Here is a 24,817-nt window from a genome sequence, read left to right as displayed (position 1 = left end):
TATAGCATAATTTCAGACCATCCTTACATAAATGTTGAAACAGGTCATTAATAAAGAAAATTCATATTTGCACCCTGTAATGTCAGTTGATATATTCTGTATATCCAGAGTCACATCCCTTCAACAAGGAACCTGATTGAAGCCAGAAAGGAAATAATTCTCGGTTCAGGCACTGACTTAATGAAACAGTAGCTTTCCACCTTTTAGAGATTCATACAAGCCTAATGCTATTTTCCTCACTGCTCAATAGAAACCTTTTATTATTATTCAGGGTACCCTTTGAGACTAATTTTCTCTGTGAGTCCTCACAGCATCACTGTTATCTGAAAAAATGCTTTTTTATTCAAACTATTTTAAAATTCCATTCTAGACGTTTTCTTGGCGAGTCTTTTTTTAAAAAGAAACTTTTCAATTGCCTCCTTCCTAGAACTGAGAGAAAATGACTATTGCACAGCCACTATCTGCCTAAAGCAGAAGTAGAACTCACAATTTAGCAATTTCTAGCCTGATGTTTTATCCATTGAACCAAGCTAGCCCTCTTATTAATTTAAACTCTATTGTATAAAAATAAAGTATTTGTAAAAACTAACAAAAATGATTAATTCTATGCAGACAATGAATCAGTACTGAGAATAAGATGTGAATTATGGCATAAATATGCCCGGTAATTTTCAATCGCTCTCTCCAAAACTTACTAGGCCCCTAGAAATGTAGCAAAGACCATGGAAGTTTGATTTTGATTTGATTTTATTGGATTTGTATGCCGCCCCTCTCCGTAGACTCGGGGCGGCTAACAACAGTAGTTGATATAGCCCAGGGTGAAGACCACTGCTCTATGCTTTTATTTTTTCATTCTATATACTACTCAAAGTTGTTGACAACTTTGGCAACCTAACTGAAATATAAAGAAGTAAACAACTATCCCGAGCAACTTTATATTACAGGCACTGTGTCAGCATTTATTCTACATGCTTTTCAAATATTTTTGTCATATTTGTCTTGTCTCTTTTGTGAACTCATTCACTCAGCACAAACAATATCCTTACCATATATCCTTGAGTTGCCAAGTACCTGGAAAATTTTTCACCTGTCCAATTTTAAGTAAATGTAACTGTATAATCAATCTACAGAAGATATTTATAGGTATCCCTTAAGTATCAGAAACTCTAAACAAAAAAGGGCCTTCAATGGAACTCTAAGAATGCCCTACCATATGCACCTGAGGGCAGGACAAGAAGCAATGGGTGGAAACTAATCCAGGAGAGAAGTAACTTAGAACTAAGGAGTAATTTCCTGAACAATTGATCTGTGGAACAGCTTGCCTCCAGAAGTTGTGAATGCTCCAACACTGGAAGTTTTGAAGAAGATCTTAGATAACCATTCGTCTAAAGTAGTGTAAAGTCACCTGCCCAAACAGGGGGTTGGACTAGAAGACTTCCAAGGTCCCTTCCAAATCTGCTGTTATTATTATTATTATATTTTCCTCACAAATGCTTCTATTACGAGTCCTCTCCTCCAATATGACCAACCACTGTCGCCAATGTAACACTCGCAACAAACTCTTCATGTTACCCATTTATTTACATTTAAATCCGACGAAAGCAATTCCAGGTAATAAAATAAAATACCGGTATACCAAAAGAAAAAGAAAAGAAAGAAAGCTAGACGAAAGACCCGGGGCAACTCGGGGTCCCGAAACCTTAACCGCATCGATGCCAAAGTCAGATATAAGGGGGGAAAGAGACAACGCGGAAAGGTGAGGTGCTTACCTCTCCCACTCGGAGGCGGTGGTGAAATCCGTGATCTCGAACACTTCGGACTCCGGCTGTGGAAAAAAGAAAGAAGCAGCAAATGAGAAGACGGTCTAGAAAGCACCGATGCCTCAGCGACATTTTCTCGCTAGCCCGAAAGTGGAGGGGGGGGGGGTTTCAACCGGCGAACGAACCTCACTGTCGGCCGCCATCTTGAGAAGCAGCGTCCCGAAGGGCATGATGGGAGGGAGACAAGACGGCGCGTGGCGCTTCGCGTGGCGCAGCGGGGGCAAGAATTGGGAGGGAGGGAAACTTTCTCCCTGAGGACAGGAGTGTCTGAGGGGATTTCACACAGACGCCCCTTCTTTTGTTGTTGAATCGCCGTATTTACGCGGGAGGGGTGGGATGGGGGTTCTGTTTAGGCTTGGGAGGAAGACGCTTGTGGAAATAGTCCCCGCCGGTCTGTCTTGTATTGTCTGGAAAAACTACAGGAATATCGTCAGGGAGTCAAGCTCCATCGGTAGATGTCCTGACGTTAGTTTGTTGTCGCAAAGATGTCCCACGTTAAGATGGGGTATATGCGCCTCACAAAATCTGTGCTTGGCTTTAAACCATCCTAGGAACTTCCATGTAGCGAAAGAGAGTAGACCCTGATGCTGAGTTAATAGAAATTAGCCCTGAGGCATCTGTTTTTATCTGTGCCTCCTCAGTACTGTACTTACAAAAAGTGATCTCTAAACTTTAACCTTAGGCTAGCTACAGTTGACCTCACCTCATGTCTGTAAGGGGCGTGCACAGGAATGGGCTACTGCCGGGACAGAGGGAGGGGACACAGTGGGGTAGTGAAAATGGAGCTCCACCCCAGAGCACCCAATTTGCACTGAAAGATGCTGAAAGAAAATGCAGTGCGTCCTGCATAAGCCACCGCCACAGTGTGGTAGTAAAAATTTTGGTACCCCTTCACTGGGCGTGCATAAGCGCACCATTGTGCCTACCGTCCCTGTCCTATTGCCTAATTTACATGTAAGCCACCCTGAGTCTAAGGAGAAGGGTGGCATAAAAATAGAATAAATAAATAAATAATTTACCTGTACCTACTTTGCTCATGTTTATACCAATAACTACAGTACTACCTTGTACATGCTTGATAAGTCAATCATACACAAATTCAATATGTAGAAGATAAGTTTCCTTTTAAGGTTTGTTTCAATTATTTCTGAGCAACAGATAGGTAAATAAAAGCCATGCTTTGTATGTCTCTCCTTCCCCCCCCCCCACCACCACAAACACAAAACACAGAAGCCAGCTACATCTATCTGCTTATCAATGCAGCCCACATTTGAGTTGCCCAATCCAGATATTGAATGACAGGGTGATTCACTTTATTTATTTTAGGAAATTTATATTGTCGCCTATTCGCACATGGTGACTCAAGGTGGCTTACAGGAAACATTTCAAAGAGGATTGTGACTCATGGGCTACGATTAAAACAGAAGTTAACAGAGAATATAATTCAAGTGGTTAAATAATATTCACCAAAAATAAATAAAGATCATGGGACTGTGATTATGTGCTATCAGTAGTGGGTTCAGGATTAGTTTGCTACTTGTTCATGCATGCGCATTTGCACACGCAACACTTCTGCACACATGGAAAAGCGTACTGAGTGAGTGGCCTAAGCCGCCTGCTGCTGCCACTACTGGTTCTAAGAACCGGTCGGAACCGGGCGCAACCCACCACTGTATACTATGGTTGTGAAAACTATGATCCTGACAATGTCAGAATAAGTACTGGTATTATTTAAACTGGTATTGCCTAGACCAGTGATGGCGAACCTTTTTTTCCTTGGGTGTCAAAAAAGCGTGGGCGTGTGCTATCACATATGTGTGAGTGCCCCAACCCATAATCCAATGCCTGGGGAGGGCAAAAACAGCTTCCCCCACCCCCTGAAGGCCCTCTGGATGCCAGTTTCCCAACTTCTGGTGGGCCCAATAGGCTTGTGTTTTGCCCTCCCCAGGCTCCAAAGGCTTCCCTGGAGCTGGGGGAGGGTAGAAGTGCCTCCTCCATACCCCCAGAGGCTCTCCGGAAGCCAAAAATGCCTCCCAGAACATCTGTGCGAGCCAAAAATTTGCTGATCAGCACACACATGCACCTTGGAGCTGAGCTAGGGCAACAGCTCATGTGCCAGCAAATATGGCTCTGCGTGCCACCTGTGGAACCCGTGCCATAAGTTCACCATCACTGACCTAGATCTTGGAGATCATAGAGTAAACAGAGCCAAGGTTCTGAATGGTAAAACCTAGTCCCAGAGAAACAAAAAGGGGAGAAGACGACTACATGTTCAACATTTCTGTTGAAATGGTAAGATATCTGAAGTCTTTTTTTTTTAATTTCAAAAGTTGAAGCCACATGCCTGCCAATACTCAATCAGCAATGTCTAATAGATTTTTTTTTTTTTAAAAGAAAGATAATTTATTTTTATCAACTTTCCAGAAAGCATTCATTTTCTCATAGTTACCCAAAGAATCAGTGGCATAATACATTTTATATGTTCTTAGAATTTCTTATTATTAGAATTTTGCTGCAAAACACAAGCTTGTTAATCTAAGATCTAGATTTCTCATTTGCTTTCCCAGCCCAGCTAAGCTTCTTTGTTCAGTCATTCACTGTACAAAATACCCAAAAGAGAGTTACCTTGGTGACAACTTGTAAACTAAACAGCCAGAACCTAACTCTCAATATCAGAAGGATTTGTGCTGAGAGAAGAAGGCTCTTCAGAGCTTAGCAGCTCTACAATAATGTTTCTTCCTTTCTTGAAATTTTATATTGGGAGAATTAAATTGAAGGTAAGATAGAATTTCAATAGAACATCTTTATTTTTCTTCCCGTTAAATAAAATTCAACATATTGTATAGGATATGTCAACAAAAAAGCTGCTTTAATACAAAATTTACTGCAAATATAGTGATCTACAGTATTTGAACTATGGTACAGTATATAGTTTTAATTCATCCATTGTATTTGTGATACCATAGATCTATGGATTCTGCTAGAATTATGTTTATTACTATTAATTATGTTTATTATTTATTAATAATACTTAAAACTATATTTATTGGTGATGTCATAAACTTATAAGTGGAATTTGGAATATTTTGATTTCCCTTGCTAGATGAAAATTTGCATTGGACTGCTGAATGCCCCATTGTTTGGAAGCCCATTGTGTTGTTTCTTTTGTATATCCATTATTTATTTATTTTTACCCAGCTTTTATTATAAGTTAAGGGGGACAAACATACCTGATACTATTTCATAGAAACATAGAAACATAGAAGTCTGACGGCAGAAAAAGACCTCATGGTCCATCTAGTCTGCCCTTATACTATTTTCTGTATTTTATCTTAGGATGGATATATGTTTATCCCAGGCATGTTTAAATTCAGTTACTGTGGATTTATCTACCACGTCTGCTGGAAGTTTGTTCCAAGGATCTACTACTCTTTCAGTAAAATAATATTTTCTCATGTTGCTTTTGATCTTTCCCCCAACTAACTTCAGATTGTGTCCCCTTGTTCTTGTGTTCACTTTCCTATTAAAAACACTTCCCTCCTGAACCTTATTTAACCCTTTAATATATTTAAATGTTTCGATCATGTCCCCCCTTTTCCTTCTGTCCTCCAGACTATACAGATTGAGTTCATTAAGTCTTTCCTGATACGTTTTATGCTTAAGACCTTCCACCATTCTTGTAGCCCGTCTTTGGACCCGTTCAATTTTGTCAATATCTTTTTGTAGGTGAGGTCTCCAGAACTGAACACAGTATTCCAAATGGGGTCTCACCAGCGCTCTATAAAGCGGGATCACAATCTCCCTCTTCCTGCTTGTTATACCTCTAGCTACGCAGCCAAGCATCCTACTTGCTTTCCCTACCGCCTGACTGCACTGCTCACCCATTTTGAGACTGTCAGAAATCACTACCCCTAAATCCTTTTCTTCTGAAGTATTTGCTAACACAGAACTGCCAATACAATACTCAGATTGAGGATTCCTTTTCCCCAAGTGCATTATTTTACATTTGGAAACATTAAACTGCAGTTTCCATTGCTTTGACCATTTATCTAGTAAAGCTAAATCATTTACCATATTACAGACGCCTCCAGGAATATCAACCCTATTGCACACTTTAGAGTCATCGGCAAATAGGCAAACCTTCCCTACCAAACCTTCCCCTATGTCACTCACAAACATATTAAAAAGAATAGGACCCAGAACAGACCCTTGTGGCACACCGCTTGTAACCTGACCCTGCTCAGAATACTCGCCGTTAACAATAACTCTCTGATGTCTACGCTTCAGCCAGCTGCAAATCCATTGAACTATCCAGGGATTAAGTCCAATCTTCACTAATTTATCTATCAGCTCTTTATGTGGCACTGTATCAAAGGCTTTGCTGAAGTCCAGGTAGGCAATATCCACGGCACCACCTTCATCCAACACCTTTGTGACATAGTCAAAGAAATCAATGAGATTAGTCTGACATGATTTGCCTTCAGTAAAGCCATGCTGATTTGGGTCCAATAAGTTATTGTTTTTTAGGTGCTGATTTATCCTCTTTTTGAGTAGAGTCTCCATCATTTTAACTACAACTGATGTCAAGCTAACTGGCCTGTAGTTACCAGCTTCTTCTCTACTGCCCTTCTTGTGGATAGGCACAACACTGGCCATTCTCCAATCCTCAGGAACTTCTCCTGTTAACAGGGATTGGTTAAACAAATCAGTCAGGGGGGTAGCAAGGACAGATCTGAGTTCTTTAAGAACTCTGGGGTGGATGCCATCTGGACCCATTGCCTTATTTATCTTTAATCGTTCAAGTTCTTCTAAGACATCGGCTTCTAAGATCACTGGAGCTGAATCCGTACAGCTGGAAGCAATGCTATATCCCTCTATAGTATTATTTTGTAAGGTGTCTTTTGAGAAAACTGAACAGAAGTAGCTATTGAAATGGTCAGCGATCTCCTTATTTCCATTAATGCATGTATTATTCCCGGTACTAAGCTTCGTGATGCCACAGTTTTTCTTCTTCTTATCACTAATATATCTGAAGGTTTTATCCCCCTTCTTTACAGATTTTGCAATTTCTTCCTCTTTTGAGGCTTTAGCAGCATATATTATTTGTTTCACCTCCTTCTGTCTCATTTTATACACCTCTCTATCAGCTATACTTCCAGACTCTTTATACCTCCTATAGGCAGCCTTTTTTTCATTGACTATAGCCCTTACATCATTGCTAAACCATAGCGGTTTCTTCTTCCTTTTACCTTTAGTTATTTGTCTTACATACAGACCAGTGGCTTTTAAGATGGCCTTTTTTAATACAGTCCACTGGGTTGTCGCTCCTGCCATTTTATCCCTCCCCTTTAATTCATTATCTAAATATTCCCCCATTGCATTAAAATTTGTTTTTCTGAAATCCAATACTTTGGTTGCATTATAGGATTGCTCACAATGAGTTTTTACATCAAACCACAAACATAGATGGTCACTGCAACCTAAATTTTCTCCCACCTTGACCTCTGAAACCCAATTCCCATTCGTAAAAACTAAATCTAGAATATTCTCCCCTCTAGTTGGTGTCTTAACCAGCTGTGCCAGAGCTGCTCCTGTAAAGGCCTCTACTATATTCTTACTTTTGCATGTAAGGGCACTGGGGATATTCCAGTCAACATCAGGCATGTTGAAATCACCCATAACCACAATATCTCCCTTTACTGCCATCTGGGTAATTTCATCCACCATCTTGTTGTCATATTCCTCAGATTGCCCTGGAGGCCTATAGATCACCCCAATTCTAATGACAGAACCTTCTTTATTTTGCATGCAAATCCAGAGAGTCTCCAGATCTTGACATGTATTTTGAATTAGTGTTGTTTTTAGACTTTCTTTAACATAAATGGCTACTCCACCTCCCCTTCTCTCTATTCTATCCTTCCTATACAGTGTATATCCTGGTATGGATATTTCCCATTCATTAGAATCCTTAAAGCATGTCTCAGTTATGGCAACCAGATCCAAATTATCTCTAGATATTATGGCCATTAACTCACAGAGCTTGTTGCTCAAGCTTCGAGCATTTGTGCACATTACCCGAAGAACATTATTTTCATTATTAGTTTGCCCCTTATCATCAACAACTACATCTATCCTCTACGTATTTTCCCCATAACAACAATTCTGTGAGATGTGTTGGACTGAGAGTGAATGAATGGCTGAAAATCACCCAACTGGCTCACAATTCCCAGAATTCTACTGTCCATGCTTTTGGGGATTCTACAAATTGTAGTCTTGGCCTCTACAGAATAATTTTGAAGACAAACAAACAAACAAATAAATAAATAAATAAATAAATTTTGTGTCCTAATAATTCTTTTGATTCCATTTTGCATTCACTTAGCTTTTAAGTGGTTTAAACTAAAACAGACAATGTCTTACATGTACCAGTTTTGTGCCTTTTTGTTCCACTAAGCCTGGATTTTATACATTTTAGGCACAGAATGGGACCCGGCTGATAAATGGATGTTTTTATTGTGGGTTCTTCTTCTTTCCATTGTAACTGTTAAAAAGTAAAGTAAATGCTGTTTTTATTAAGTATTATATTTATTTATTATTTAGATTTGTATGCCGCCCCTCTCCGCAGACTCGGAGTTAATATTTAATTCATATAGGTGGTTTTGGGGTAAAATATTAATAGCAGTTTTCTATTATTTTTTACAATTTACAGAAACTTTTTGACAACCTATCAAAGCAATACAACTTCCTGCAGTAAGAAAGAACACTAAAAAGACAATGGTACTAATGATGTTTTACATATTCTGAACTCTTATTCACCATTCAAGAAAATTGACCTCCAGGCAGATGGTCAGTGGTAGGGATACCTTAGCAGTCTGTTTATTATATCCTCAGTAATGCCTATGGAAGCTTCTCTGTACATTTGGGATATTCATATCCACTACTCAGAATAATATTGTAGTTTGTGGCTACTCCAAAGCCCAAGAAATTGAATTCCAGTTGAAATGCAACATATCTGAGGCATATCTAACAATTGTGCAATCCACAAAATACTTATGGTATTTGAAACAATAGTTGTGATTTTGATTGTTCTGATAATTGTTAGAGTCCAAGTGAAATATTTCCTGAAGCAAAAAAATCAGAATGTTAATCCTTCAAGACAGATATATTTTAAGTCTAAGTATGTGGGGAAAAGATTTAACAAGCAAGAGTATCCCTAAATTAGATTAAGCAAAGCAGAATCATCAGAGGTGGAAACTTCACAACTGAAGTGTAAAAAAGGCTGGATTTGGAAGTGCTGTTGCAAGCAGAGCTAAAAAAAAATCATGCTTTAATGACTTTTTAATGATCTTAGTAGGTTTTGAATCATCTGATACCACTGCTTGCCCAACAGATGGTTTGAATAGAAAATGTAATTGAATCTGAAGCTGCTGAAAGCAAGATTATGCTTTTCCCAAAGAAAGAGCATGCTGTCTAACATAAACCAAAGCTTCAATATTTTTGCTCACAAGAAGAGTGGAAGATATAAAGGAAATAGCAACAGATGTCTTTTAAACCCTAAACTGTGTACCAAAATGGCTGAGAAGTTAATGATTTGGGGCAAGAGTTCCATTCAGCATCAACATAAGATAAAAAATCCTATTTCTCATTCTTTAGGATTGTCTCATGAAGAGACTGAGATATCTTCAAAACTTCAGAAAAATAATCTCCAACAGGAGAAAAAATGCTTTAAGTATAATGGTCAGAGTTCTACAAAGCAAATGCCTCCATGTATTTCCCCAAATTCTGTTAGTTTGAGAAAAACAATATCTCCGTTGCCTGTTGGAGAAGCACAATCCACAGTAGACCATTTGAATCTGAAATACAGTGACATGTTCAAGGAAATACATTCTAACGACAAAGGTCCTGGCATTTATGAAATGTTTGGGACTCCGGTATATTCCCGTAAGCCTGATGGATGTGGTGAGAATAAGAGTAACAGGAATGTGCATTCTGCTCCAACTGAAGGGCATAATGATATAAAATATAAATCCAATTGTTTCAATGGGAAGGAGAGTAGCAGAATAAAAAGTCCCCAGAAGAAAACATACTCTAAATCTCACAAGAACATTAGTATTAAACCAAAGTTGAAAGAGAAGGAATTTGCACCAAAAAGGAGGTCCAAGTTAACAGATTGTGATGTAGAACAAGATAAAGATGTGACTGTCTCTTCTGATCTGCAGATTCACTCAAAAGAGAACAATCAGACAATTTGTGAACATACCGATGAACAAGCTCAGATTTCCATAGAGTTTGAACTTACTAAGCAAAACAAAGTATTTTCTAATTCAGGCTTGTCAACAATTGAAGAAGCCTCTTTGGAATATACATCAGATGATTATGATGATGGGGATGAAGATGATGCTTTTCCTATGAAAGCATTTGCCACCAATGTTCAGGAGTTACTTTGGCCAGAAGTTAAAGTTCATGCAGAATATGCTCCTTTCTTAAACTGTGTGAAAAATATAAATGAACCAGATAATGCAAATAATAATAGGACTTTAAGGGATGGACAAAACAAAACATCTGATTGCCTTGTGGAGCAGGAAGCAAGCCAGATTTTACACTATGAGTATAATCAAAAGTTGTCCACATCCTTTTTAACAGACCAAATAAATGCACCTTCTCTAGAAAATGTCCAGCTTGAAAATGTCAGTGTAGCAAATATGGCAACTGCATGGACTTACTATGTTGCAAACTCATTCCCTCAGTCATATACAAATAGCTTTGGGTACGAAGATTATAAGGAAGTAACAGAAGACATATTCTGTTGCTCAGTCACTGAACTGCTTTCTCAGAGTGGGACAGATGGCAACAATTCTATATCAATGAACCGAAACATAAATGTGGAGGAACAAAGTGGTGACTGGAGAACAGCAAAAGTTAAAAATAATAAGGTAAGTGAGCATTGTAGCATCCTACATTTATAATATTACAGATAGTCTAATATAGGCTATGTACTTCAGTTTCCACATTTTTCTTCTTATTTGTTCTTTCTTTGAGCAAAATGGGCTTTCATTCTCTTAGATACCTGTTTAAGAACGTTAAAGCATAAGAATTTGTTTGCTGGATCAAAGTAATAATATTTTTCTAGCTCAGCAGATAACCTGATTTGTTCACACACTACGCAGGCACATAGATCATGATGCTGTGCTTTCTTTCGCATCTGACGTTCATTTTCTTTATTTAGACTATATTTTAGCTACTTTTATTTTATTATTTAAAATATTTATATAGCCACTCTGGGGGGCTCCCAATCAAATTAAATTAGGAAAATTAATAAACTTTTGACAATGCTAATCCATTTTATAATCATCCTAGAGATAGAAAACCATGCGTCTCTGAATAATAATTTCAAACTGAATAGTAGCAATTTCAGTCTTAGTCTCAGGGCTGTGATATGACAAGCAGAAATTCTTTTCCATTTCAGATATTGTGGTGAAGAATTTACATTATTTAAACATAACTCTGAAAACAACTGACAAACCATCTGTAATTATTTTCTATTGTTCCTCTAGCTGTATTCTATTTTTCTGCCATCATTTGCAGAATTTTTGTCCAGATTTCATGGGATATGAGGAAGGAAATCCACTTTTACATGCAACTGCATTTTCAGAAAACAGCTTAATTAACCAAGATACTATTTTGTGGACTAAAGGTGAAATCCTTGGAAAAGGGGCATATGGCACAGTAAGTTATATTGAATTTGATTGCATTTTGTATACAGTGTTCCCTTGATTTTCACTGAGGATGCGTTCCAAAACTGCCTGAAAAAGTTGAATTTCCGCAAAGTAGAGATGCAGAAGTAAATACACCATTATTATTATTATTATTATTATTATTATTATTATTATTATTAATTAGATTTGTATGCCGCCCCTCTCCACAGACATAGGGTGGTTCACAGCAACAATAAAACAATGTACAACAAATCTAATAATTTAAAAACACTAAAAACGCCATTATTAAAAGCAAACATACACACAAACATACCATACATAAACTGTATAGGCCTGGGGGAGATGTCTCAATTCCCCCATGCCTGACAGCAGAGGTGGGTTTTAAGGAGTTTACGAAAGGCAAGGAGGGTGGGGGCAGTTCTAATCTCCGGGGGGAGCTGGTTCCAGAGGGTCGGGGCCGCCACAGAGAAGGCTCTTCCCCTGGGTCCCGCCAAACTACATTATTTAGTTGATGGGACCTAACCGGTCGCTGGGATTCATGCGGCAGAAGGCGGTCCTGGAGATATTCTGGTCCGATGCCATGAAGGGCTTTATAGGTCATGACTTTGAATTGTGACTGGAAACTGATCGGCAACCAATGCAGACTGCGGAGTGTTGGTGTAACATGGGCATACCTAGGTAAGCCCATGATTGCTCTCGCAGCTGCATTCTGCATGATCTGAAGTTTCCAAACACTTTTCAAAGGTAGCCCCATGTAGAAAGCATTACAGTAGTTGAGCCTCGAGGTGATGAGGGCATAAGTGACTGTGAGCAGTGAGTCCAGGTCCAGGTAGGGCCGCAACTGGTGCACCAAGCGAACCTGGGCAAACACCCCCCCCGCCACAGCTGAAAGATTGTTCTCTAATGTAAGCTGTGGATCGAGGAGGACACCCAAGTTGTGGACCCTCTCAATAATTCCCCCCCCAGGGTTATGGACAGACAGGTGGAATTGTCCCTGGGAGGCAGAACCCGTCTTATCAGGGTTGAGTTTGAGTCTGTTGACACCCATACAGACCCTAACAGCCTCCAGGCACCAGCACATCACTTCCACTACTTCGTTGACTGGACATGGGGTGGAGATGTACAGCTGGGTATCATCAGCATACTGATGATATCTCACCCCATGCCCTTGGATGATCTCACCCAGCAATTTCATGTAGATATTGAATAGCGGGGAGAGAACCAACCCCTGAGGCACCCCACAAGGGAGTAACATTGAAGTCGACCTCTGACCCTCCACTAACACCGACTGAAACCGACTGGAGAGGTAGGAGGAGAACCACTGAAGAACAGTGCCTCCCACTCCCAACCCCTCCAGCCGGTGCAGAAGGATACCATGGTCGATGGTATCGAAAGCCGCTGAGAAGTTGAGAAGCACCAGGACAGAGGATAAACCCTTGTCCCGGGCCTGCCAGAGATCATCCATCAATGTGACCAAAACAGTTTCTGTGCTGTAGCCGGGCCTGAATCCTGACTGTTGAGGGCCTAGATAATTGGCTTCTTCCAAGGACCACTGGAGTTGGAGCGCCACCACCTTCTCAACAACCTTCCCCATAAAGGAATGGTTGGAGACTGGCCGATAGTTGTTAAGAATGGCTGGGTGCAGGGAAGGCTTCTTGAGGAGGGGGCGCACAAATGCCTCCTTGTAGGGATCTGTAAAAGACCCCATCCCCAAAGAAGCATTGACAATCTCCTGGACCCAGCTCTGTGTCATCTCCCTGCTGGCCGAGACCAGCCAGGAAGGACAGGGATCCAGTAAGCAGGTGGCGGAACTCACAGCTCCAATTGCCTTGTCCACTTCATCAGGTTGGCTATGAAGAGTATCACAAGCCATTCCTCAACCCTTTAAACCCCTAAATAATAATAATAATAATAATAATAATAATAATAATTATTATTATTATTATTATTATTATTATTATTATTAATTAGATTTGTATGATGCCCCTCTCCGTAGACTCCCATTTCCCATTCCCTTAACAACCATTTACTCACCATTATTACTGGTACTCACCATTGAATAAGACACTTAGTGATTCTGATATTTATAAACATAATTATTTATTAACAATATGATGTCATCGGGTGGGGAAAAACGTGGTATAGAAAAAAACCCAGGAAGTATTTTTTAATTAATATTTTTTGAAAAAACGTGATATAGGTTATTCGCGAAGTTCGGACCCGCAAAAATCAAGGGAACACTGTACTGCATTATAAGTATTTTAATATTTCCTTTTGGACAGAATCTCTCAAAATGGTGCCCAAACTTAAGAGACTTGGAATCAAATTAATCTTCTAAATATTGTTAAAACTAGAGAGATCTCTCAACATTTATTTACATAAGTCAACTTTATTAATTCAGTTGATTTTATCCATCTTCTGTTTGGAATCTAGCCTTTGACTAAATATCCTAGATATACACATTTTACATGCATAGTTTATTAAGGAGGAAAATCCCCACAACTGATTTCAATTTGTTTGCTTGTTAATTTAATTTAATTTCTGTATATAGCAGCTCATTTCAAACCAGTGATTATGGGCAGATAAGGTGGGAGACTAAGAGCGGGTCATTCATTGGCAAGACAGGAACAATGTCATATACTGGTTTTACATTCCAGCCCCCGGGTCTCAATCCCGGGACCCAATTAGAAGACAGACAATTAAAACACTTACAGAAAGAAATGAAGTACAAACAGCAGCCAAGAGATAATTATAATCTGACAGTATCAGCATAACCAGGGACCCTTTACACGCTCAGAATCCCAGACACCTATACAGAGCTTCAAGGCCCTCCAAAAGGCCAGTAAAGTCAAGCATCCTAATCTCAGGTGGGAGGATATTCCAAAGAGCAGATAGTACAGCAGAAAAGGCAGCTTGATGGGACCTGGTCTATGCCCATACTGGACGGCTAAAAACAACTGTAAGTTTTTCCAGTTTGTTTTTATTCACTGCCAACTCCAAGGTAATAAAATCTTGTCTCTGTGCAACCTAATTGTGGAGTAAATCACGATATTGGCAGGTGTTAGTGTAGCTTGGTTAGGAGAAGTGTTTCAACAGTGTATGTGTGACTATATGTGATACCTTGATTTGATGCTTTATTTCAAAGGTGAGAAGTTACCAGAGTTGCAAGACGCTATGAATTAAGTAGGGAGAACCTAATGATACTGCTAATGTATCAGCTATCCAGCAGCAGCTTTTCTTGAGTAGCTAGTAGCTATGGGGCTGGTATTGGATTTTTCTAAGTTATTGGCCCTGGGAGAAAAGCTTCAGACACAATGCAAACTGTGGCTTCTTTCAGAGGAAGAACTGCACCTATGACTACATGTCACCTCCCAGGAAGCATTGATGAGCCAGATGGGACATGGATCCAAAACATAGGAGGCAGCATGGTACACTGGCTCCATTCCTCAGTATTAAGAAGCTCAAACTCTTTTCAGTTAACCAAGCAATATCTTACCCACAATCACCCCATTAAATCTGTATGAGAGACCACCTCTGTATGATTCCAAGTGACTTTATCTGACAGATGCCTTGAAAACTCCTCACAGAGGTCCAGCATAGTTTACCCAATAAGGAACGAGTCACCCTAAATGGGCCATCTTTCTATCCTCAGATGCAACAGGAACATATCCATTGTATATTTGCCCTGCGATAGAAAGCCAATGTGTCTCTGAATAATAATATGCACATTTTGCCACTTTTACTGCAAGATGGTCTTCAGTAAAAGACTTAACCCATGCTCAATCAGATGCATTCTACACTTCCTTCAAGGCTTGCAAAATAGGAGGAAGTATGTTAAACTGGTTCTTTTTCTTTCTGAGTGAGCAGTTTGGTTGGTGATTATGGGAGAAAAGGGACCAGACCTGTATCATCTACTATACCTCTCTCCCATGTTTTTTCATGACCCACATGAAGTCCCTGGGAAAGGGCATTGGTTCTGACCTGAGACACCCTTTTTCTGAAAATCAAAGGGAAAGTCCAGGATGGGATACCCAAGTCTCATAGCTCTATGGACTGGGTTGAATTTTTTGAGGATCTGCCTCCCTGGTGACGTTTCCTCAGTTGACAACGAGTCCAAAGCGAATGATGCAAACCCACAGCAGAATCCACGGAATCATGGTAAGAATTCCTGACAGACCTGCAGTAACATAAACCCCCCCCCCCCGGAGGCTGGCCAAAACCAGACCCATTCTCAGAAAAATGGGTGTGTCAGGTAAGAACCAATGCCCCTTTTTCATCATATCGAAGCGAGAGTCCAGGATGGGACATACCAAAGATAGGCAGTCCAACAGGGCAGGCAAAAAAGTGGATCTCAGATCTTCATGCACCCACTGTAGCACATGCCAGCCGAACGGAATGTCAGCAGAAGCAAACGTGTTATTCCGGTTATGGTGGATGAAAGGAGATGCTGACGTCCAAGTCACCGCTCTGCAGATCTCCTTGACCGAAATCTAGGTAGCCCAGGCAGCAGTGGTAGCCACACTTTTGGTTGAGTGCTTCAGCATACCTTAAGGCACCAGAAGAGACTGTGACTCATACACTCAGGAGATGCAAGAGTGTAGCCACCTACCAACGGTGTAACGGGCCAGTTCTGTGGACTGGGTCTCTTGAAATGGGACAGTGGAGGAGGGGAGAGAAATTCCAGGGAGAACCTCAATACAATGGTCCCCCTGACAGTGTTCCCTCTAATTTTTTTTGGGGGTGGGCGGAAAAGTATAGTGTCTGAGCGGCAGTCCCTTCGGGACTGGGCGGCACAGAAATAATAAATAAATAAATAAATAAATAAATAAATAAATACTGTGTGTGTATAACAGTGAGCTCATAATAGGGCAACTCTATCAATATCAAAATGCCACTTAAATAGTTGAGCTAGTTTCAAAATAGATTTTGATTTTCTTTCTCTCTTCCTTACTCCCATTCTTTTTCTTTCTCTTTTCCTTCCTCTCTTTTTGCTATCTGTTTCTCTCTCTTCCTCTCTCTCTCCTTCCCTCTCACTCTTTCCCTCTCGGCTTCTGGGCAGGTTTGGAAAACTCTGAGTTGATGATGATTTTTAAGTGAGAGATTGCTCACTGCTCAGCTTAGAGGGAACTATGCTCCCTGACCCAGGCATCAGCAGTCGTATCCTCCCAGCGAGTCACAAACAGGCCTAGCCTCCCCCCAATAAGAGGATCAGGTCCCAAGTTATTTCTGTTGGCAGAAAGGCCTGTTGCTACTACCTTGGCCCTGGCACCTGAACTGCAGCTGTTGGCTGCTTCTTCCACTAAAGATTGGCTGGTCCGGCTGATAGTCAGACCTATGCAGAAAGGCCTATTTTGATGGGGGAAGTTCGACCCAGCTCCCTCCTCCCAGAAGGCCTACCTTCTGTAAGAAAAGGAAGGTAGGCCTTCTGCTCTGAGAAGGAAGGATCTTCATTTTGTCCTGGTTTGTACAAGGAAAGGGTCCAGGGATTGGACAAAAAAGTTCCCCTCTTCAAAGGGGCCAGAAGTTAACTTCCACCAGTTCTTGATGTCCATTCACCAGTGACAGAGCCACAACAACCAGCAAGCTGTCATAGAAGAAACTATAGCCCGGGCCAAGAACTTGGTGGCAGCCAATGAAGTATCCACTGTGTACTCCGCCACTACAATAATTTTGGACAGGTCCTGGTGAAGTCTGAGGTCCTCCAGAGGAACCTGATCCTGTGGCTGACAGAGTCACCACACCAACACCTAGTAAAAAATTGGCACCATGGTGGCAACCTGAATTATTTATTTGTTTGTTTGTTTTTATTTATTGGATTTGTTGGCCACCCCTCTCCGTAGACTCGGGGCGGACAACAACAATGGCGCAGGAGTTGGCTTGATGAGCCCTGCAAAGAGCCATCTTTACTCATCTCTCATCTGCCTTCAACACGTCATCTGTATCAGGTGGCAGAACCGAAGTCAAGGTCAAGGCAGCTACAGGGGCATCCACCTGTGGAACGTGGATCAGCTGGACGAGCTCTGGGGCCACTTCAAAGAGAACATTCTCCGGTAGTCTGGGTCACTGGGCATTGGCAGGCAAGGTCCATTGGCATCTAATAATGTCCATAAGCATTCCAGAGATCAGAATGGAGTCAGATTCCACCACCTGCTCTGAGAAAATAAAATCCTGCTCCCCAGCACTTTGGGGCTTCAGTGGGTTATTAGAATCTGACCCCAGACAAGTAATAGCTTGAGCCTTGGCCAGGAGGTGCTTAAAGAGGGCAGAATTAAATAAGCCCTTAAAGAGTGGTTTACTTGGAGGTTCCAGTTCCAGATCCGAATAATCATCCTCCCCCCAGCAACTCACCCTCTGAAAGGGAAACTTGGCTCACATCGGAATGATCCAAGGCATAGGCCTCCTGATAAACAGGATACTCCTATACCTGCCCCAACTGGCCCCATATACTCCTGGAAGTGCTGGGTTTCTGTTGCAACTCTTCTGCAATCCCCTCACTGATGGCTGCTGAAAGTCAGCCCTTTAAACAGGAAGGGATGTCATGCTCCTGTATTCCCTCCTAGTGGAGCCCTGCCAAAGTAGGAGTAAAGGTCTGAGGGAAGAGCATGAAAACTGCTTGTGGAAGCAGAGGAGTCCTGCAGAGAAATGGCAGATGGAACCCCTGATGACCCAGATGGGGGCAGTGCTCCCTGGAAACAGGGTTCCCTTCCTCAAATGGTACAGGCGGAGGGGAAAGAAACACTAGAGGAGGGACTGGTCTGAACTGAGCTCCCTAAAAACTGCTCAGTCAGCAGCTGCATGTCCCGACTATGTGCTGCTAATGTGTGCCTCCCAGAGGCCTCCACAACCCTGGCAAATTCTTTCTTCAAAACCTTCTCCCACTTGAGAGCTGCTTTCTGTTCCACTCTGGAAGTCTTCTGATAGTCGGCAGTTGTGGCCTTAAGTCTCTCTGCAGCCACTTAGCTGGCAGATCTGGCTCTAACTTGTGCTCTGGCTGCTCTATCGAAGGTGTGTGTGTGTGGGGTGAAGCCCTTTTATGATGTAGAGGCTGCCTCCCTATCCATCCTGAAGGAGAGCATGGAAAACCAGGCAGGCATGCTCAGTAGGTCTGCTGCCAGCACAGCGTTATGGACTCCCCAAAGGGAAGAAAATGGTCCACCATAGAACGGTCTGAAACCTGGGCTCAATCCCACAGCCAAATGGCCAAGGGGATCAGTTGGCAAGCAAAGAAATTGTAAGCCTGCTCAATCACACTTGCCTGACCGCTGTTAAGGCAGGCTTATGCGGTTCATCGCTGCCACGGTGATGGCTGCAAATGGCTGATAGCTCCACACAGCTCTGCACTAGTCCAAGAGCTGCAAGAGCCAAATATTTACCCAAAGGTCCCTGAAAATCGGGCACAATAGAGTCAAGCCTAATCCTGGTACAGGATTTTTTTCTCTCAGGATGAACTCTAATATTGTTTAGTTGATGGGACTAATGCAGCTGCGAGAGCAGTCATGGGCTTCCCCAGGTATACCCATGTTACACCAACACTCCGCAGTCTGCATTGGTTGCCGATCAATTTCCGGTCACAATTCAAAGTGTTGGTTAAGACCTATAAAGCCCTTCATGGCATCGGACCAGAATATCTCCGAGACCGCCTTCTGCTGCACGAATCCCAGCAACCGATTAGGTCCCACCGAGTCGGCCTTCTACGGGTCCCGTCAACTAAACAATGTCGGTTGGCGGGCCCCAGGGGAAGAGCCTTCTCTGTGGCGGCCCCAACTCTCTGGAACCAGCTCCCCCCAGAGATTAGAACTGCCCCTACCCTCCTTGCCTTTCGTAAATTCCTCAAAACCCACCTTTGTCATCAGGCATGGGGGAATTGATCTCCCCCGGACCTATATAATTTATGTATGGTATGTTTGTAGGTATGTCTGCTTAAAAATGGGGTTTTTTAACCATTTTAAATTTTAAATTATTAGATTTGTCATGAACTGTTTTATTGTGTTATGAGCCGCCCCTAGTCTACGGAAAGGGGCGGCATACAAATCTAATAAATAAATAAAATAAATAAATAAATATGGCCGCTATGAAGAAAAAGGGCGGCAACAAAATGGCTGACACTATGAGGTGACCGAGGGAGAAGCCTCAATATCAGTGTCCAGTCAGGGGCCAAAAAACACCCAAATTGGAAGATGAGTAATCCAATAAAATGCACACAAAGGTAAATCGGGCAAAGGAAAAAAAACCCAAAGGGGCCTGAGGCCACAGGAGCCATGCAGCTGCACTCTGCCTGCTCAAAATGGCATTCACACCAAAAAGCAATAGTTACCTAAACAATAGCCTAAAATGGTGGGTTGTGCTAAAAAATGGGCTCCACAGCCAGAAAAGGAAGATCAGATCACCTGCAGATGTTAAGAGGGTGATCCAGCTTCCACAGCTTCTGGCTCCAACAGCAAGGGGCAAGAGGCTAGCAAATGAAAAAACTCTCACTCCCTTTAAGAGAAGGCAGCCAGGTGAAAAAAGGAGCTGGCAGGCGCAGCAGCCGCTCTCCCCTGATCAACCTTCTTCCCTGCTGGCTGATGGCTGCAAAACCTGAAGCAGGGTGGAATAGATCTTTAAAATGGCCCTGCTCCACAGCACTCAGATCGATGAATTCAGAAAGGCAAAAAAACTGGCATGGGGGAATTGAGATATACCTTCCCCCTAGGCCTATACAATTTATGCATGGTATGTTTGTGTGTGTTTGGTTTTTAATAAGGGTTTTTAGTAATTTAAATATTAGATTTGTTATATGATGTTTTTATTATTGTTGTTAGCCGCCCCAAGTCTACGGAGAGGGGCGGCATACAAATCTAATAAATGAATAAATGAATAAATCAATAAATAAAAACAAACAAACATACTTTCCCTGAGACTGATTTGCAGGATAGAAATTAAATAAATAGAATTGTACAATTATAGTGTCATAAAATGACTGAATCTGAAGATGCCATTGAGTCTAACTTCCTACAGCACTTTTGACCAATTTCTATTTAGCATCTCCCTATGTACCGTAAGTGATTCCTTGAAGTGCTGTTTGACATTTAGGGAGAGGGGCATTTGGACCTCTAGTACTGAAGTGATTAAGCTGAATTAAATCAAATATATATATTGTTGTTTATTGGTTCTATTTCAAAATGATCTGGTTTGATATTTAGGTATCCTGTGGACTTACAAGCCAAGGACAATTAATAGCTGTGAAACAAGTAGCGCTGAATGCATGTGACCAAGCTGGGAATAAAAAGGAATTCCAAAAACTACAAGAAGAAGTTGAGATTTTGAAAAACCTAACACACATCAATATTGTAGGGTACTTGGGCACAAGTTTAGAAGATAACATAGTAAGCATCTTCATGGAGTTTGTTCCTGGTGGTTCCATTTCCAGTATTATTCGTCGCTTTGGGCCACTGTCAGAAATGATCTTATGTAAATATACAAAGCAGATTGTACAAGGAGTTGCATATTTACATGAAAACTGTGTGGTCCACAGAGATATTAAAGGAAACAATGTTATGCTTATGCCTAATGGCATAATTAAACTCATAGACTTTGGATGTGCAAAGCGCTTAATCTGCGGGAGTCTGACTAACCCACATAGTGAACCACTGAAATCTGTACATGGCACTCCATATTGGATGGCACCAGAAGTAATGAACGAATCTGGCTATGGAAGGAAATCAGATATCTGGAGCATTGGCTGCACTGTTTTTGAGATGGCAACTGGAAAGCCACCATTGGCTGCCATGGATAAACTAGCAGCCATGTTTTACATAGCTGTTCGCAAAGGACTTATGCCTTCACTACCCAAACATTGCTCAGATGAAGCAGTTGGTTTTGTAAATCTATGCTTAACAAGGTAAGTGATTGTGTACCTAAAATTAGACAAGTTTTGTTTGCATTAAAATAATTAACACAATCAATTTATTGAGTTTGAGCTTCTTAAAAAGATAAAATAGTAGTTTAAACATCCCAGCTCAGTCACAATTAAACTCACGGTATAATACGTAACATATTCATCTTTTCTGACCTTTCCAGTTAGGATTGAGGATAAGCCCCTCTATACAGTGCAGGCTCATACATCCTTTACTTGTGTGTCGTTTGTTTTTTGCAAAGGCCTCTGGAGTACTTCAAGCATTTGTCAGGTAGTTAGTTCAAATCTTTTTATATGCAGGAATATGCCACTACAGTACTTTAATATATGGGGATCCTTGGCTCTTCAGACATTACTGATCTGCATTTCCCATCATATTGGATGTGCTATCTATAATTGCTACAGGGTATAATGAGTTAAAAGGCCATAGGTCCCCCATCCAATTCTATGTAAAAAATTATCTCCTCTCCCCCTCCGTACACGCATATTTAATACTCCTGGTTCCCATTTTCCCAACAAACCTGTGTGTATGTTAGGCCCCAAGTCACCCAGTAAGCTTTCTTGATCAAGAGACATCTAGAACTTGCTGTCTTTTGGTTTCTAGTCCAGCATCTTCACCACTGTATCAAATTGGTTTTCCAAAACCTAGTTTCCTTCAACATTGTAAATGGATTTCCCCTGGAAAATCAGAACATTTCCCTTCTTCTCCTCTCTCCCTGTAATCTTCTTTGGGTCCATAGATTGATTCAGAAAACTCATAAAATTTCTAGAGATGTGAGAGCTTCAGGGGCCAAAGGAACATCTCCTGCCATAAATTATATTTTAGCAGAAAACTACCATATTGTGAGCCATGTTTGTACAGTGGTTAGAATACAGAATTGCAGGCTGACTCCACACCTTGGAGTTTGATCCTGATTAGCTCAAGATTGACTCAGCCTTCCATCCTTCTGAGATCAGTCAAATGAAGACCCAGATTGTTGTGGGCAATGCACTGTAAAGGATCAATAAGTGGTTTATAAGTCTAAGTGCTATTCTTATATTACATTTAAAAGTAGACAAACCTGTCTACCTGCCTATCTAGAGAGAGCAACTATTTTGAAAGCAGGGTTATTGTAAGACAGGTAATTAATCCTACTAAGAAAATTCATTCCTACAGAACCTTTGAAGATGGTCTTAAGATTTGTGTAGTATTACGCAGGGAAAGATGAGATTTCCAATACTGGAACGATAAGTTATAAGGGACTTAAAACATTTTTCTTACAACTATATTAATTTCCAAACTCTTTTCAATGGTAATCTCAGCTTCTGTATAGATCATTTTTATGAAATTTCAATATCACACACAGATTTTTCTGATACACAGCTATCTGAAAAGAAAATAAGGGAACACCTGTAATATGAAAGAAAACTAGAGTTATTCTCTAAATAACCACCAGGAACCAGGATAGCTGGGCAGTAGAAAACATGTTAGAAAATATTCTGTCATAACTGAATAAATTGTTTTGACAGCCTGGTCATATGACATTAAATTTAAAAATTCTTAGCTACATAGGAATCTTCATTATCACTTTGTGGAGAAAATCAATCAAGTCTAATTTTACGTTTTAGATTTGTAAAAACAAAAAGGATGAGAAACAAATTTAATAAACTTGAGCATGAACTTCAGTTCAAATGCTGGATAATAATTATCTTAAAACATTAAGATCAACTTTGTTTAAACATAGAACTTGGGGCAATGCGAATACTTTGGCATATTTTTTCAGAACAAAGCACTATCTTTTGGGCTAGATTTGAATAGATAAAGCATTTATTAATGCACCGTGCTTTACTAATAATCTTTTAAAGAAGTTATTAAACAGGTAGAAAATCATGAGTAACATGGCTTGTACCAAAGGTTTTACTGCCTTACTGTTAATTTGTTTTTTTAACACCATGCAGGGACCAACATGAGAGGCCTACTGCCTTAGAATTGTTGCAGCACGCTTTCATAAGAAGAAACTCATAAAACCTGGCAATGCTTCTAGCAAGCAAATATAAACTGTTTTGTGTGGGAAAATGTCTTCTGAATTGAGAAACTGTTGGTATAAAACTTGTAATAGTTGCTGAAATAGTAAATCTTTACTTTTACCTAAATAAACTTTGTAGCATAGGATTTAGTGAGAGTGTGTTTGCACGTGTGTGTGTAAGTAAGTTCAAAACATCCTTATCGGGCATTTTTTACTCAATTTATATTCCTGCCTTTCCCTTCCAGTAGAGCCACTTAGAGATGGATAAGCTTTTGAAGCAATTTAAAACCCTAAGCTAAAAATAACTATTTTTATAGTCTTGGACAAAAACAAAGGTATTGTCAAACCTTTTAGATTCTGGCATAAAATGAAGAGTCCAGTATAAATTATCAGCATACTAAGTATTCCTGATAATCTCACATTTCTGTTAAGTAACAGTACTTTCCAAAATCTACATACAAATCTAATAAATTATTATTATTATTATTATTATTATTGTTGTTGTTGTTGTTGTTGTTATTATTATTATTATTATTACATGTAAATGTGGGAATGCTAAACCACAATCCAGTGCAAATGTCCTCAGACATAAATCCTTTAATATTAACCATTGGATTACCATGGTAGTGTCTATTTGTACATGTTAAGCAATATTACAAATAGCTGGAACTTGTTACTCATATCTATATTGATCCAGATAGGAAATTCCAGCAAAGTTCAAAAACTACTTGATTTAAAAAAAAAATTCAAATATAGACAGACCTTTTGTGCATTGCAAAGTTCTATTTCAAGGTATTCTGAGACATTCAGCTAGCCAAAGCTGCCTTTTTAGGGACTCATTTGCTGTTTCTTGATTCATTCTCATTCTTTATGTGTGTATGTACATACGTATGTACGTACACACACACACACAGAGCTAAGCCCATGTACGAATAACCTAGCCTTCAAATTTTTAATCAATTTTTATCTCCCGATAAGACCACTAAAACTGTGTCACCTATAGATATAATGATCTGCATTTTTCATGGTATTTCCGCACTATCTCCACCTTACCGGTCTTCCAGAAAGCCATTAAGACCTAGCTTTTCCGGCAGGCCTGGAATTAGGCTGATTGCAAATATGTATGTTTTTTATGTTATTACTGTTATTATTGAGTTTTATTATTACATTTTAACTGTTTTTATTGTTGTTGTATTTATTCCTACTGTTAGCCACTCAGACTCCATTTGGAGTGAGTGGCATATAAATGAATGAATGAATGAATGAATGAATTAATTAATTAATTAATTAATTAATTAATAAAATAAAATAAAATACCAGTAACTTGAGTGTATGTTTGGCTGCAGACTTTTCTTATGACTTAGAATTTTAGAATAACTT

The 24,817-nt window shown here is 40.3% G+C and overlaps 2 protein-coding genes across 4 annotated transcripts in view; one reads left to right on the top strand and one right to left on the bottom strand.

The window, feature by feature from the left end:
• Positions 1-2,532, bottom strand: part of RAB3GAP1 (RAB3 GTPase activating protein catalytic subunit 1) — a 36,983-nt gene extending 34,451 nt beyond the window's left edge. Inside the window, exons 1-2 of the mRNA XM_070731293.1 lie at positions 1,946-2,532; positions 1,770-1,825 (exon numbers count right to left, since the gene is read on the bottom strand). Of these exons, the coding sequence (XP_070587394.1) occupies positions 1,770-1,825; positions 1,946-1,990 (101 nt within the window). The 5' untranslated portion in view covers positions 1,991-2,532. The remainder of the gene's footprint in view (positions 1-1,769; positions 1,826-1,945) is intronic.
• A 1,938-nt stretch (positions 2,533-4,470) lies between these two features.
• On the top strand, positions 4,471-23,936 carry MAP3K19 (mitogen-activated protein kinase kinase kinase 19). 3 transcript variants are annotated; one of them, XM_070731310.1, is made up of 5 exons: positions 4,471-4,597; positions 8,530-10,753; positions 11,406-11,546; positions 20,719-21,416; positions 23,370-23,936. In XM_070731310.1, the coding sequence occupies exons 2-5, from the start codon at positions 9,284-9,286 to the stop codon at positions 23,434-23,436; spliced, it is 2,376 nt and encodes a 791-aa protein (XP_070587411.1). In that variant the 5' UTR covers positions 4,471-4,597; positions 8,530-9,283; the 3' UTR covers positions 23,437-23,936. The 3 variants fall into 3 exon arrangements, with proteins under 3 accessions (XP_070587411.1, XP_070587418.1, XP_070587405.1); XM_070731317.1 differs by lacking the exons at positions 4,471-4,597; positions 11,406-11,546 and having other exon boundaries at positions 8,976-10,753; XM_070731304.1 differs by lacking the exons at positions 4,471-4,597; positions 23,370-23,936 and having other exon boundaries at positions 8,976-10,753; positions 20,719-21,420.
• Positions 23,937-24,817: the final 881 nt, after the last annotated feature.

Source organism: Erythrolamprus reginae, chromosome 1 (genome assembly GCF_031021105.1).
Source record: "Erythrolamprus reginae isolate rEryReg1 chromosome 1, rEryReg1.hap1, whole genome shotgun sequence".
Taxonomy (NCBI): Eukaryota; Metazoa; Chordata; class Lepidosauria; order Squamata; family Dipsadidae; genus Erythrolamprus; species Erythrolamprus reginae.
The sequence above is the reverse complement of the archived record's forward strand: the minus strand, read 5'-3'. Positions and strand labels throughout refer to the sequence as shown.

Bases quoted from the DNA above. Each gene is read 5' to 3' on its own strand.
- MAP3K19 (XM_070731310.1), top strand. From the start codon at position 9,284: ATGCTGTCTAACATAAACCAAAGCTTCAATATTTTTGCTCACAAGAAG. The intron at 11,547-20,718 runs GTAAGTTATATT...TTTGATATTTAG, and splicing joins GAAAAGGGGCATATGGCACA to GTATCCTGTGGACTTACAAG. The intron at 21,417-23,369 runs GTAAGTGATTGT...AACACCATGCAG, and splicing joins GTAAATCTATGCTTAACAAG to GGACCAACATGAGAGGCCTA.